The 13440-nt window shown below is 46.3% G+C and overlaps 1 protein-coding gene across 1 annotated transcript in view; it reads left to right on the top strand.

Annotated features, from left to right (window-relative positions):
- The window catches only part of MACROD2 (mono-ADP ribosylhydrolase 2), an 840242-nt gene extending 827025 nt beyond the window's left edge, over positions 1-13217 (top strand). The window contains exons 17-19 of the mRNA XM_065739549.1: positions 3423-3506; positions 9943-10011; positions 12518-13217. Coding sequence (XP_065595621.1) covers positions 3423-3506; positions 9943-10004 — 146 coding nt within the window. The 3' untranslated portion in view covers positions 10005-10011; positions 12518-13217. The remainder of the gene's footprint in view (positions 1-3422; positions 3507-9942; positions 10012-12517) is intronic.
- The last annotated feature ends 223 nt before the right edge of the window (positions 13218-13440 follow it).

Genomic DNA, 13440 nt, shown 5'->3' on the forward strand with positions numbered 1-13440 from the left:
TTGTGATATGGCTAACTGCTTTTCTTCAGGAATTCAGACTGATCCTAAGGCAAGGATTTTGCTCTCTGTTATGAGGCTTCTAACTAACATTGGGGATTTTTTAAGATCCACATTATCTCGGTGTTGCCCGATTGTGACTGAGGGATTCAATGCAGATTCGCATTTTCTGGTTGTCTTAAAGCTAGTTCATGGTACTGCAGCTAGCTGGAAACTCACTGCACAAATCCAGGTTCCTGCTCCAGAGCCCAGAGGTGCTGGGAGGGCTCTGTTGAGCCCGAGCTCTGACACAAGTGCTCCATCTCCCCAGCTGCCTCGATAGCAAGAAATCAACCCCTTAGAGACAGGCAGCTGAATGTAGAAGCCCAATGACTCACTGGTTCTGGAGAGACTTGAGGTAGGACTGTGCTTTGAGTTACCTGGGAGAAGAGCCTGCCCCTCCTGATTACAGAGGCACTCCTCAGCATACAGCAAAGCCTTGCTGATGATCAGGTGAAAGTAAGTTGTATGGATTGCTCTGCCTTACAGTGCCTAAGCCTGCATCATTGCCTGCATATAGACATAAATCTTGTGCAAGAGGAGAGGTTACACTTCTCACTTACTAGGAGTGTGGAGAATAGATAGGTACCTGACCTCTCTGTTCATCTTCATTTTAATTTCGTCAATTGCATGTGAATTTGGAACTGTGTTTCCCGAGAGGAAGAGCAGTGCATTGGCTCTGACCGCGTGGAACTGCTGATAGATTGTGACTGTAGAGGAGAAAAACAAAGATAAAATAATAGGATGGGGGTTCATAACTTCCTGGTAAATATTTATCTGGTGTGCTGAAGGAGGCTGGGAGCGCCCTTGCCTGCCCTGGCAGCCTGCTGTCACTGCTAGCTGTGGAAGGGCCGGGGCAGTGAGCTCGGCCAGGAACACAATTGGCTTTAGTAATTGGAACTGAAAGCAGTACCTCCCAGGCTCCTGTGGCGCTCAGTGCCCGCTCAGGGACCTGAAATACCTTGCTTGTTTGTGCTCTAACCTGTAGCAATCCAAAGCAGCGATGGGGAAGGCCTCTGGAATGAATGGGCTGTCGCTGCTGTGCTGGCTTTGGTCAGCTCTTGCTGTTAATGGGAAATGAGCTCATTTCTGCGAGGCGCTCTGTTCTATTACACGGCAGGGAGGAGGTTTTGCAGTCTGTGCCCCTTCCGCATACATGGCAGCACCGGTGAATGCCACTGTCCCCCTCCTGTAACAAGTGCAAGGGAAGAAATTAAGATTTATGCTAACAGGGGTTGAAAGTCTTTCCCCAAATCAGCTGGTAGAGCGCACAAGCACCCTCCCAAGGTTTGCAGTGGTACTCAGCTTTGTGAAGGTCTAAAATATCTCCTGCCTCCTTCGTCCCTGAACAATGTCGCTCACTATCCTTTTCTTGCTGACGATGTGCAGCAATCAACATAAAAAGCACAATGTGGCCATAATCCAGTCCCTGAAGCGAAGGCGAACCAGCTAAGCAAACTCAGAAGGAAGGGGAAGTGTAGAGCACACGCTGGTGTTCTTCTGACAGTGTTCATAGCCCTCAACCTTGCAAGAAGGAACTTTACAGACTTGCTGCTGCTGTTGTTGCCCTTTGGGTCTCCCTTGAGAGCTGCCCACTGAGGCTTTTGGTGTTGGGGACCTTCTGCTTCCAGCAGCCCCAATTAGTACACGCATGCACATACCAACACATGTATGTGTGCATGGAGTGATGTGGCTTTATATGAGGCTCTGTCTTCAGCTTGCACCATGCCAATAATGCTTTGCACCTGTCAGCTGCATGAGGGATTTCTGAGGTGGAAAGCAAGAAGCCTTTTGGCAGCGTGGTGAAGCCAGGTGTGCTGGATAGTTAATGGGAGATCTCGGGTTAGGGCCGGGAACTCTGAGCAGGCGTTGAGGAGCTGCCAACCATGGAGGCAGCTTGAGCTGCTGGAGGAGCTGGGAGCCCAGACATAAGCTGTCACATCACATCCACTTTGTTAGGTTGATAGGCAGTGCTGGAGAGTGGGCAAAGCCTGATCCGCTGGCATCAGCTGCCAGCGGGAGAGCACCTGTATTTAGCAGGGGTCCTGAACCCCTGCAGCAGGTACATGGGCGTTTCACTGGGAGATGCTGTGTTCATGGTGGGGTGGCGATTTTCCTAAGTGTTGTTTTCCTTACAGCTGTTCACCCGAGCTCGTGGTAGAGAAGCACTTGTGGGACCTTGCTGTTGAAAGGGCAGGTGACAGCTCTTGCTGTAACGTTGTCCATTGCGCTTCCCTCTGTGCTCAGTGGAACAGCGAATTAAGGCGATCTGTGCTGGTTCCTGCATTTGCTGGACCCTTGTTTTAGCATTTTAACACTTGATAGAAGTACAGGCAGTGCACTGGACATTGCCTGTAAGAGCAGCAGCATAGGGCACATAGAGAGGGCTGACGGCTCCATCGTGGCACCTGGGCTTGCAGATACAACCAGAATGAAGGCTTCAGCAGGTTGTACATACTTACAGATAAACGGAATGTAGTGCAGCAAAGTGCATTTTATAGAAACACCCTCGACCTGAACAGAAAGGCATTGGTGTTACTTTGAATGTTTTACGTCTGTTGCTGTGGTGGTAAATCTTTTCCACTCACGAGCAAACCCTTTACAAAATGTTTCAGTTCTTGCTACGCTTTGCTGTCTCCTAACGACTCCCCCATTGTCGCGATTGCTTAGCAACTGATAGCTTACCATCCTGGAGCTGGGCCGCAAGGCAGGGGCAGCACCTTACGGTGGCCACAGTGGTGGAGCAGCACTCGGATGGAAATGAAGTGAAAACTGGTTCTCTGAATGGCATAGCATCAGGAGCACTGCATACGAAGCAGCAAAAACATTTTTTCTTTCCCATTTCAAATATTGTTAAGAGATTGAATCTAAGTTTGCAGACAAGCCTGAGGCAGAAGAGATAAAAATGTTGAGTTTCAGCAATAAAGTGCATTTTCCTAAATTCAAATCCTAGTTTGTGTTTGACTACGAGGGTATTTGAACTCTTGCTGTATCTATTTTTATTCTGCTAGCTGGAGAAACTCGTAAGTGTGATTAGGTCCCCATCACATACTGCAGTTTATGAGCAGAAAGGCTTCTATGAGAATGCCGAGGAGAAGAACAGCAGGGAGACAGAAGCACACACTGCGACGGGGATTTAACAATCCTAGTTAGAAAGGAGTGCAGATAACTGCAAATATTTAAGCAGTTTTTTTCAAACCATGTTCCACCCCCTGTACACCCTGCCCTTTTGTCAAAAAGCTGCCTCTTTACAGCAGCATCGTCTATAAAGGTAAAAGCATGCCTTTAGAGAAAGAAAGGAAGGGAGGAAGGAACTGGCATACAGAGTTTGAGCATTATATGTTAATCAGGTATTTAAGTTTCAGTTTTTCTCCTTTCACTTACAGGGATGCAAGAGCACGAGGAAACCTCTGCAGAGCCTATGAAGGTTGAAGTTGCGTGTGAAGCAGCAGAAGCTTCAAGTAATTATGGTTTGTTGTTCTAATGTTTTCATTGCCATAGCGCACAAATGGCATGCTTCCCAAAGTTTGTCTTACGCTTACCCCCACCCCCTCCCCAGAATAAGAATTCTGTATCTAATCTTTTCAACTGAGAATTCTGAGAGCCCGCAGTGTGCCCTTGTGGCCAAGAAGGCCAATGGTAACCTGCAGTGCGTTGCAAAGTGCATGGCCAGCAGGGCAAGGGAGGTAATCCTCCTCCTCTACTCTGTCCTGGTGGATACATTTAGAATACTGTATTCAGTTCTGGGCTCCCCAGTTCAAAACAGACAGAGAGATCTCCTAGAAGGAGTGCAGCAGAGGGCCACAAAGATGGTGAAGGGCATGAAGCATCTCCTGAACAAGGAAATGCTGAGAGACCTGGGTCTGTTCGGCCTGGGGAAGAGAAGGTTGAGGGTGGAGGGAGGGGATCTGATTTGTGTTTATAAACATCTAAAGGGAGGTGGGAGGCATATGGATGAGATCAGGCTCTTCTTGATGGTGTGTAGTGATAGGACAGGGAGCAATGGTCTAAAACTTGAACATAGGATGTTCCATTCCTTTACGATAAGCGTGACGGAGCACTGGAACAGGCTGCCCTGAGATGAGTGGAGTCTCCTTCCATGGAGACGTTCAAGACCCGTCTGGACACCTACCTGGGCAACCTGTGGTAGGGAACTGCTTTGGCAGGGGGGTTGGACTCGATCTCTTCATGTCCCTTCTGACCCCTGCAATTCTGTGTTCTATGAATGTCACCTGGTAAACACTTATGAGGTTGGGTTGGGGTTTTGTTTGTTTGTTTGTTTGTTACAATTATCCCTGGGTCTTTTTATGCCTGGATGCACGTTCCCAGTGGTCCATCAAGATTCAGTGGAGTGTGTTTCTCATAAAATTGAGTCCACGACACTTCCTTGAGAGCCCCTTTCATACTCCTGCTTTTCTAATTATCTCAGATGATGTATTCAGTTGATACATTCAATCTGATTGCCTTTTAACTACACAGTATCCTAGGCCTGCTGGAAATGGATTTAGCCAAGATGTATTTGGTCTCACAGAGAAGTCAGATAATAATATTTGTGAAGACTTCTGAGTTAGTGTCTGACTCCATCCTGGGGCATGTACTGGTTCTATAGCCACTCTGAGATAATAACTTGACCTCTAATTGACATTAAGCTTCCTTCCTTCAGAGGAAAGGAAGTCCTAGCATAGCTCAGTCTGGTAGAGAAGGGAAATTATCTCTCTAGAACATTTTCTGCTAATAAAACTATCATGAAGTTGTGACCTAGCAGCGGTTCCAGTTGCTTTGGGGAACATGAGCAATACAGTTCTCCCATCCTAGGACATGATGAAATCATTTCTGGCCAGTTCCCTTGGTAAGCAGGTGACCTGGCTGTCTGGCCAGCCTGGTCTGAGTACCAGGTCCCTTCTCCAGCTCATCGTGCATAACCTGTTGGAAAACAACCAAAATTGCCACCTGTGCTCTTTCTGTGTGTAAAGACGTGCTGGATGGGATCGGGGCCCTGGTGCTTAGATGTTAGTAAGGCAAACCCTTTGTCATTCTTCTCGATGGGCTCCTTATGTGAGGGACTCTTGGATTTTGATTGAAAGGTCTTTTTGACTGCTTCAAGAGGCAGCGTTCTCAGATTTGGGCTTCCAGTCCCCATTTTGTTTGTCATCATCAAGGAGCCCCCTGCCTGTAGTGCAGACCAATTTCTGATTCATCCTTTAACGCCTTCAGCATTTATGTAATATAAATCCGGGGCAAAAATGTTCTCCAAGATAAAACTATTGCATTCCTTTTGACATTAATTACACAAAGTATCTAATGCCAATTTCCATTCTCTGACATTGGATCATATTGCAGCATTTGAACTGGTGACTAGTTTTGATACTGGACTGTAGAGAAGATTTTGTAAGAACAGGAGAAGGAAGCATGCGTAGTGGGTTTGGTTGCTGGTTGGTTTGTCTTTTTTAATACTGGAGATTATGCCATTACTAGAAATTGCACAGAACCAAGCCAGAACAGCCTTTTCTCTTCATCTCCTGAAGAAATCAAACAAAAAATCAAGAGCCATTTTAAATAACTTTAGTTTTGGATCCCTGGAACGGCCTGGGCTACTTACAGAAAACAAGTTTACTGAAGGAATATCTGTGGGGATTTCTTTCTGAAAGGAGGAGAACCCGCGTGGCTGCTGTGGATGTGTGCTGCAGCACAACACAGCTGATTCAGCTGACAGCTTCTGCAACGGTGATCTTCACAGGTTTCCTTCCTTCCACTCTTTGCTTATCTCATACGGTCTTTTGCATACAGCTCAGCTCACCCTGTAGCTTCTTTCTCTGCAAACCTTGTGTTAACGCAGAAGGAATGGAAAAGGGTGTTCAGTAATGCAGTATACTTTGCCATCATGGGAAGGCTTTGCTTCTCTGCAGCAAAACTTGCTACTGGAATCACAGTACAGGGTTGTTTTTTGCGCAGTTGTATCTTATGTGTTGAAAATATGTAATCCTCTGTCTAAAAAAAAAAAGAAAATAGGAGTATAAAAAGATTGAACTCCTCGTGCTCTGTTTTATCCAATGATTTTACTGAAGAAAGCCTCCCAGATTTCTAAGCATACCAGGGACTAGTTGAGATATAAAGCAAAACAAGACATAAGAAAAAATTCCCTCTGATGGTAATTCGTATGTAAGCTGCCTATTTTTACTCTGGTCTCCTTCCTTCTGCCTCAGGAGAGCACTTCCCAGCTGAAAGCACAAGAATGGCTCAGCAGGTACCCCTCAGCAGCCCGGCTCCAGTTTTTAATTCTATGTGCCATGTGACAGTGGAAAGTGCTCCATAAATACCGAGTGTAGAGAGTTGAGGCAGTTCTCAATGTGCATCCATCTAATGGGCAGGGCCTTCATAGTGATCTATTTCAGAAATGGCTAGGATTTGAAAACTGGGCATGATGGTCCATCAGGAGCACTGCAGGGGTGCTTGTGTGTATGTAAGCACAAATATGGATGGACAGTAATATAGACTGCTGCTTGTGATCTCCATTGGCAGCAGGAGCAAAGATCTCTGGATGTTAAATTGCTTGTACCCAGGGCATATTTTCTGGTTACCTGTTTAGTGATGACAAAAGCCACCTTTGGTAATTGGTTTCCCAGGTGGCGTTTCTCTGCCCATAGACAATTTTTTTTCTCCTCTGTCGAAGCGTTAGAGATTACGAAGGTAGATGTTTGTTTGCAGCTGGTATTAAGGGCATCAAGCTCTTCACTCCTTCAATAATGGAGTTACTCATTGGCCTTTCTTATTTCAAGCCTGCAGAAAGCAGCATCTTGACTTGCTGACACAATAGGAGCAAAGAAAAAGATGCAGTGAGCACAAAAGAAGTGTCAAATGTGAAACTTCGGTTTGTTTCGTAAGGCACTGAAAGCTGATGAGTGTGGCACCGGTGCCCTGACCTTCACGTGACTCACAGAAGTGACACAAAAGCAAGATCTCAGCAGTTAGCACCATCATGCATTGTTTATAATATCCAAGAAGAAAGTAACTACCGAGTAAACAGGTGCACATATATCACTGCAGCACAGTTGGTTTGATTCAGAACAGGTAATTTTCTTTCCTGAGCAGTCTGAAGTTACAGCTGAGTGTGCTATAGCCAAGCGATATGGATGCAAAGGCAGACATTGTTTAGGAAGCAGCTGAAGAAACAGATGACATTTGCAAGTGGGAGTCTGACCGAGCTCCTATTTAAATCAATACAACAATACTTTTCTTTCATCTGCCATCCAGAGCTACCGCACACTATCCTCTGGGGGGAAAATGCGTCGTCTCTTTCAGACAACTCTGAAGTTAGTTTTCCAGCCTCCCATTTACCTGTCTTCTCTGCTTAGATGCCACGCCGTGACTGCTGGCTCCCTGACCTTTAAGCACGCGGCTGGCTCACGGGGGAGAGGAGGGATGCTGCCTAGGCACAGCCACCACTTTGCACGTGTGAACTCTGCCCCCCTTGTTTTTTTCTCCTCTTGCAGGAAACTTGGTTTTGAGGGGAAACACTTTCGCGGTCTTAATTTGAGAGCTGCTTAGCAGCTCATGGACGGAGAGAGGAGATGCACGCGGGCCCTGGCCAGCAGGCCAGAATTTAAGTAGAAAACAGACAGGAAGACACCATTTCTACCGCACAGAAATATCTATTTCTGTCATAAAAAGCCTCACACAAAGCTCCAGAAGTTGTAATGTGCGTAGGTGGTGGGCAGCCTCCCTGAACTTTGAGTGCTTTGCTGAGCTGGCAGCTCTAGACGTGTGTAATGTGATTTAGCAGTTTAACACATGTAAAAACTTCTAGTGGCGAGAAGCCGGTTTCTGGCTTGCATTGTGATTGGATGCAGCACACTCAGGGTCAGCCACATTGTTCCAGCACTGACTTGTGCCACGAGGCTGATGAGTCACGTACCCCTGCTCCCGGCGGCAGCCCTTCCATCTGCTCCTTGGTAGGTGCTCCATGGCTTTTCAGGCTAAGCATCAAGGATTACGTAGGTGGCCTGGTAACAACATCTGCTGTTGAGGTTCACCCGGTGTTCTGCAGAAGATTATCCTTCAGTTAGATCTTCCTGTCCCTGTCAGTGTTAATGCAGAGAGCTGAGCTTATTCAGCCATACGTGGAAAAAAACTGATGGTGAAACCCTCGAGCACCTCAGTTCCTCCCACTCTCCTGCTGGCTCCTCGTGTTTTCAAGACTCCTCGTGTTTTCCCACTGCCCTTAAAGGGGTGCTGGGTGGTTTGCATCTCACCCACCCCGATGTGACGTGCTGTCAGCAAGAGCAGGGACAGCTGTTCGTAGGCTTTAAAAAATGCCAGGGGGGCAAGGAGGCATGCTCGTCTGGGATGCTGACCTCGGGTTTCAAATGAAGCTTTGGTTTTGAAAGAAATCTCTTTGAAATGTGAGCAAAGCCTTCTGGTACTTTCAGAAAACCGAGCTGGTGAAACAGGCTGGCATAATGAGGCTGAGAAAGGCTGCTGTCATCAGCACGCAGCAGCCTTCCCTTAATGATTTTTTATTAAGCATCCTGTCTTTGCTATGCAAATGTGTATGAAGTACACAACATCACTAAATGCGATGTGCATCAGAGCTCCATAATCAGGAGCGGATACTTTTCTTGTTATTCATTGCATACATCCAGGAAGCCATTACGGGATGTGTTCTGCATATGGATGATGAATAATTTACAAATAATTCATCACAATCCTAACAGGTGTATTGACACGATATCGACTCACAGATCGTACTGCCTGGCTGGAAGCAGCTATTGATTTTTGGCCTTTTGTTTCCCTTGTCTTCCCTTAGTTTCCAAATCTCCCATTCAGGTTTGAGGGCTTTCCTATCACCCGCATCAAATGACTGCAGCTGAGACCGCAATGTAAGGCAAGGTTAAAAGCAGAAAAACATATAAATGGCCTCAATCAAGTTCATTCCAGAACAGATACTAAACACTACTCTTCCTATAAGTGCATGTGCTGAAGGAAGCCTTTTGTATTTAGCCCGTCACACGGGCCACTGTTGATTTGTCATGACGTCTAAACTATGGTCATATTGAAATACACTTAAGCCTTCCATGTAAATTGTCTCTTCTTTTTCAGTAATTCTATATGGAAAAATAAGATTGCTTGTGTAAATTGGTAGTACACTAGGAAACAAGTACGCGTGGGAATGTAGTGCCGTTGCCCCTCCAGTAGTTTGCAGTTCAAGGACAGCCAAAGGCAGAGGCAGCATCTCTGCAATTAGAGCTGGATCTGCATCCAGCCCCCGGTGCAGCCCGAGTCCTGCCAGGAATGGTCACATCAAAGGTTTTACTCTCAGCCAAAGGCTCCATGTGGGAAATCCTTCCTCTTTCATTCTCGCGTGAGGAAGGATTTGAAACCCTCATTAGCATGGCCAACATGAAAAATCTCCGTGCCAGAGGCCAAGTAAATGATTGTGTGTCCACATAACCCCCTCACCACAGCACAGCAACACGCCAGCAGTAGCAGGTATGGGTCAAGACCACTTTGCCTGGTGAAGCACTAAATCACCCCTTGGAAGTACCTATGTGTCTTCTGGCAGCCTACATAGACAGAAGAGGGTCGCTGAGCTCATCAGCTGGCCATTTTTCATAGGCGCCACAATGAAATGCAATGCATTTGAACCAAAGCAAAGGCCTGCATCCAGAGGCTTGGTGTTTCCAGCGGTGCTGAAGCATATGCCCGCGCAGAACCGCATCTTCAGGGATTCCATGTAGTTGCAGAGTAAGAGAACTGGCTTAAGAGATGCTATTGCAGATATCTGGCGCACATTTGTTAATGGAGTAATTGAACTCTGTGCCTTTTGGGTGGAGAGTGGTTCTTACTCAAGGTGATGAACTTAATGTGTATTGTGAGCAGCGTTTGACTGCTGTCTTGTTTTGTTTTCAGCTGAAATGGAGAGTCAAGTTGGAAGTATAAAGGATCCCATGGAAACCATGCCAGAAGCTTAACCAACAGGTAAGACATTTATGGCTATTTTCCTCCCCATTTTCCACTTAGGTTCTATTTGAAAACTCAATTTTAAAATGACTACAATGAAAGTGAGGATTCACCAACACACAAAAACAAAGAAGGGAGAGCACAAAAAACAGTGGGCTAATAGGACTTCTACTGCACAAAAAGATCAACATATCCAGTAGACGTGATTTGTCAAGTAAGGATGGCATCAGCGTTCTGCAACTGCAATGGATTTGGGCAGTGCACAGTCTTAGATCATTGGAAGGCAGGACAGCAGTGAGATATGCAGCGGAAGAGTAACAGGAGTGAGTGAGTTTTGGCATCGCTTTGGAAAATGACAGGCGATTTATACTGGTCGAAATAGGGTTCAGTTCTGGGAGCAACAGGCTCACGTCACGAGAGCTTTGCTGCCCTCGGCTCTGCAATGCCCCGTGTCACTTGTGACTGCGCTGCTGTAAAACAAGGTGAAGGCGGCGAGCTGCTTCCTGAAGCTGCGCCACTTTTCAGAGCTGTACTGTTTTATGCACGAAGTGATGGTGCTGTCGCAAGAGCACTTCCTGGAAGCTGTTGCCTGAGACGTCTTCATGGATGTAAGCAGCCTGAGCCCTGAATAAAAATTTGTACTTAGGGATTTGCTAGGAAGACAGCGGTCCAGGCCCACCCCTGCTACAATCTTGAGTTTTCTATCTATCTCAGGACAGAATTTTTAAGCATTAACACGCAACGCTGCCTCAGCATTGCCAATACCATATAGGTGTGCTATTTATGTAATAGGATTTCATGTAGCTCAAGACCAAATATAGAAGCTTTACAACAGTGGCAGCTGTATTGGAGAGGTTTAAAATACAGGGTCTTATTACTGAGCATGCCCCTTTGCCCTTGTCAGCATATTGACAATCTGCTGCTGTACTGCTGGAGCAAGAAATACAGCCGATGGTGTCCCTGCTAAAAAATACCACAGCACAACAAGAGAGCGCCTTTGCAATTAAAATTCGGCTTCCACAGCTCTTCCTTCCCCCTTCCTGAGCCTCCTGTCATATGTTCTCTTAGAAAAGAAACTAATAAAAGCCTTGGAGTTAAAAATACATTGAAAGGTTAATACCCTTCAGTGGTTTAAAAAATGTATGTGACAATTATTGCGGCTTTCACATGTTCTGTGGGAGGGTCTGCATTTCAGCCATGTTCTCCTATGGAAATTAATATCTCTGAATGTTTTGGGCTGCAGTCATTTTTGCTTTATGAAGGTGAAGTTCACCAGAGTAACACTGCAATTAGCAATTAATTAATAAATGTCCTCAATTCTACTGCGAAGTCTCATTCTCCTGGCACCTTCCTGAAGCAAAGGGGCCTGAGCCAGGCTACAGAAAGACTTTCCCAGCATTTTAATGGCAAGCACGGGATTAGAAGTAGAAATTGAACTCTTTGCAGCTCTCCATTTGGGTCCTCCTGACCTCTCTGCCTCTGATTAAATTGCAAGGAGCGGGCCTGTGGCGGAGGACCAGTCTTTGCTCATCACGTTTACTATCTGAATGCAGTGCTTTTGAAAAACATTGCATGGTCTGGCACCAAAGCACCACCAGTGCTGGGGACCTCTGACAGCCAAAAGAAGGGCTCACTAGGTAGCTTGTTGCTCTGGGAAAACACAGAACCCTAATTAGCACTGCCAATTTCCAGAGCTGTGCTTCCTCATGAAGCTATGGGCCTGAGACTGGCTGCCTACAAGTTCAGGGATCATGTCAGAGCTCTTCTGGCCCTGTGTATTGTACGTCTGGTGAGTGTCCGTGCACCGTGCGTGGGATGAGTGCTGCATTTCTGATTGCTGCTTGGTCCCTGGTGCAAAAAGCTGAGGTGTTAAAAATGTGCCTGAAAGATGAGTTCTGTTTGAGACCTAGTGATGAGCAGGCAGGAGAGAGGAAAGTATAGAAAGGATACTTTAGGGCAGGAAAAATCACTCTGAAAGCGTTTAGCTCAGGAAGCATGGGTAGGTTCACAGCGTGAAATGGAGGGAACGACAGACAGTTTGTGGTTTATATGAACTGAAGGAAGGCCTAGCTGGTTTCTTATGTCTTATCCCTCATGTTACTGCCTTGAATTTTCTACTGAAATAAATGTGGACAGCTGGAGAGGTCTCAGTTCCCAGATTATCGCCAGGGCCAGTCTCTAGTGTTGTAACTGATGTTCCATGCTGTAAGCGAGATAATTTGTTCCAGAGATTTGCAGAATGGAGCTACAGACCAGTGGCCGTGGCAGTCCATTATGGCTGAAATAGGCACTGAGTTTGCCAAGTCCTTGGCACAAGAGAGAGGTGCTGCACTGACAGGAGACACTGCTGAGATAACTGTAGCTGGGAAGTATGAATATACATGGGACACACACAATTTGTGCATGTGATAGATAGGAAAACCTCTGGCTTCTGCATTAGGAAGATGGGACTTGAAGTAGTGCAAGCATTATTCTTAATTGTTGTCTTTTTTCTTTCTTTCTCTCTTCCCCTCTGTGATGAAAGAAGGATGCAGGAGACAGGAGACCCGACAAAACCCCAAGAGCAGGCGCTGACATCCTACAGCATCGTTCTTGGCAGAAAAGAGCACACGGAGATGCTTGGCGGGTTGGGAGGGAGGGAGCTTTGGGGAAATGACTCTTTGCTTTAATTTCTCTTTGTTCTTCATTGCGTTTTGTTCTGTAAACCTGTTGGAAAGAAACACAATTTCTCAGTTCTGATGATGGTTTGCAATTATTCCTGCAATTACAACAGTTTCTTCTGAATGATGAGTCCCTGTGTTATATCGTGTCTCTTTTCCTCCTCTGTCGTATTGTCAGCCTGTCTTCAGGTCCACCCCTTTTCTAGCATCTTTATCTTCCTTTCCAGTTCTGATACTGTCTGCAGGCAACTTGTGGGAGCACGTTTATTCCCTTCCCCCCTGCCCTTTTTTTTTTTTCCAAACTGTTCCCTAGGATACCAATGGAGATTTGCTTTGAGAACATGAAATGTCACAAAGGATTATAATCCACGCGCACCAATAAACAACATCCCTCCTCGCGCTGAGGATTTGAAAGAGGAGACACTCCAAAATCTCAGATATATTGACAGAGACAGCCCTTCACGTCGCCCACCTCCAGGCTCCATCGACCAGCAGCTCCTGGATACTTGTCCTAACGCATAGCAGTCAGCAGTTCCCAGCCCAGTCACTTGAAGAGTCACTGGCCGGACTCTGAGTGTGTGCCATAGGCATAGCCTGCACATTAACACTATCTCTTCACTTACCTGCTGCCTCAGTATTTCCCCTGCCTCTACTCTCTGCAATGCCAGAGGAGACCTCTGGGGTGCAGTAAAGCTAAACTGTGACAAGCGTACACCCTGCAATGACCTTCCATTGGCCTCGGGCACAAATAGCACGCATGGCCTCAAATAGTCAGTACCCCAGATCA

The sequence above is a fragment of the Cyrtonyx montezumae genome, unplaced genomic scaffold, assembly GCF_038088225.1.
Source record: "Cyrtonyx montezumae isolate F1298 unplaced genomic scaffold, pur_monq_1.0 scaffold_24, whole genome shotgun sequence".
In the NCBI taxonomy this organism is placed as follows: domain Eukaryota; kingdom Metazoa; phylum Chordata; class Aves; order Galliformes; family Odontophoridae; genus Cyrtonyx; species Cyrtonyx montezumae.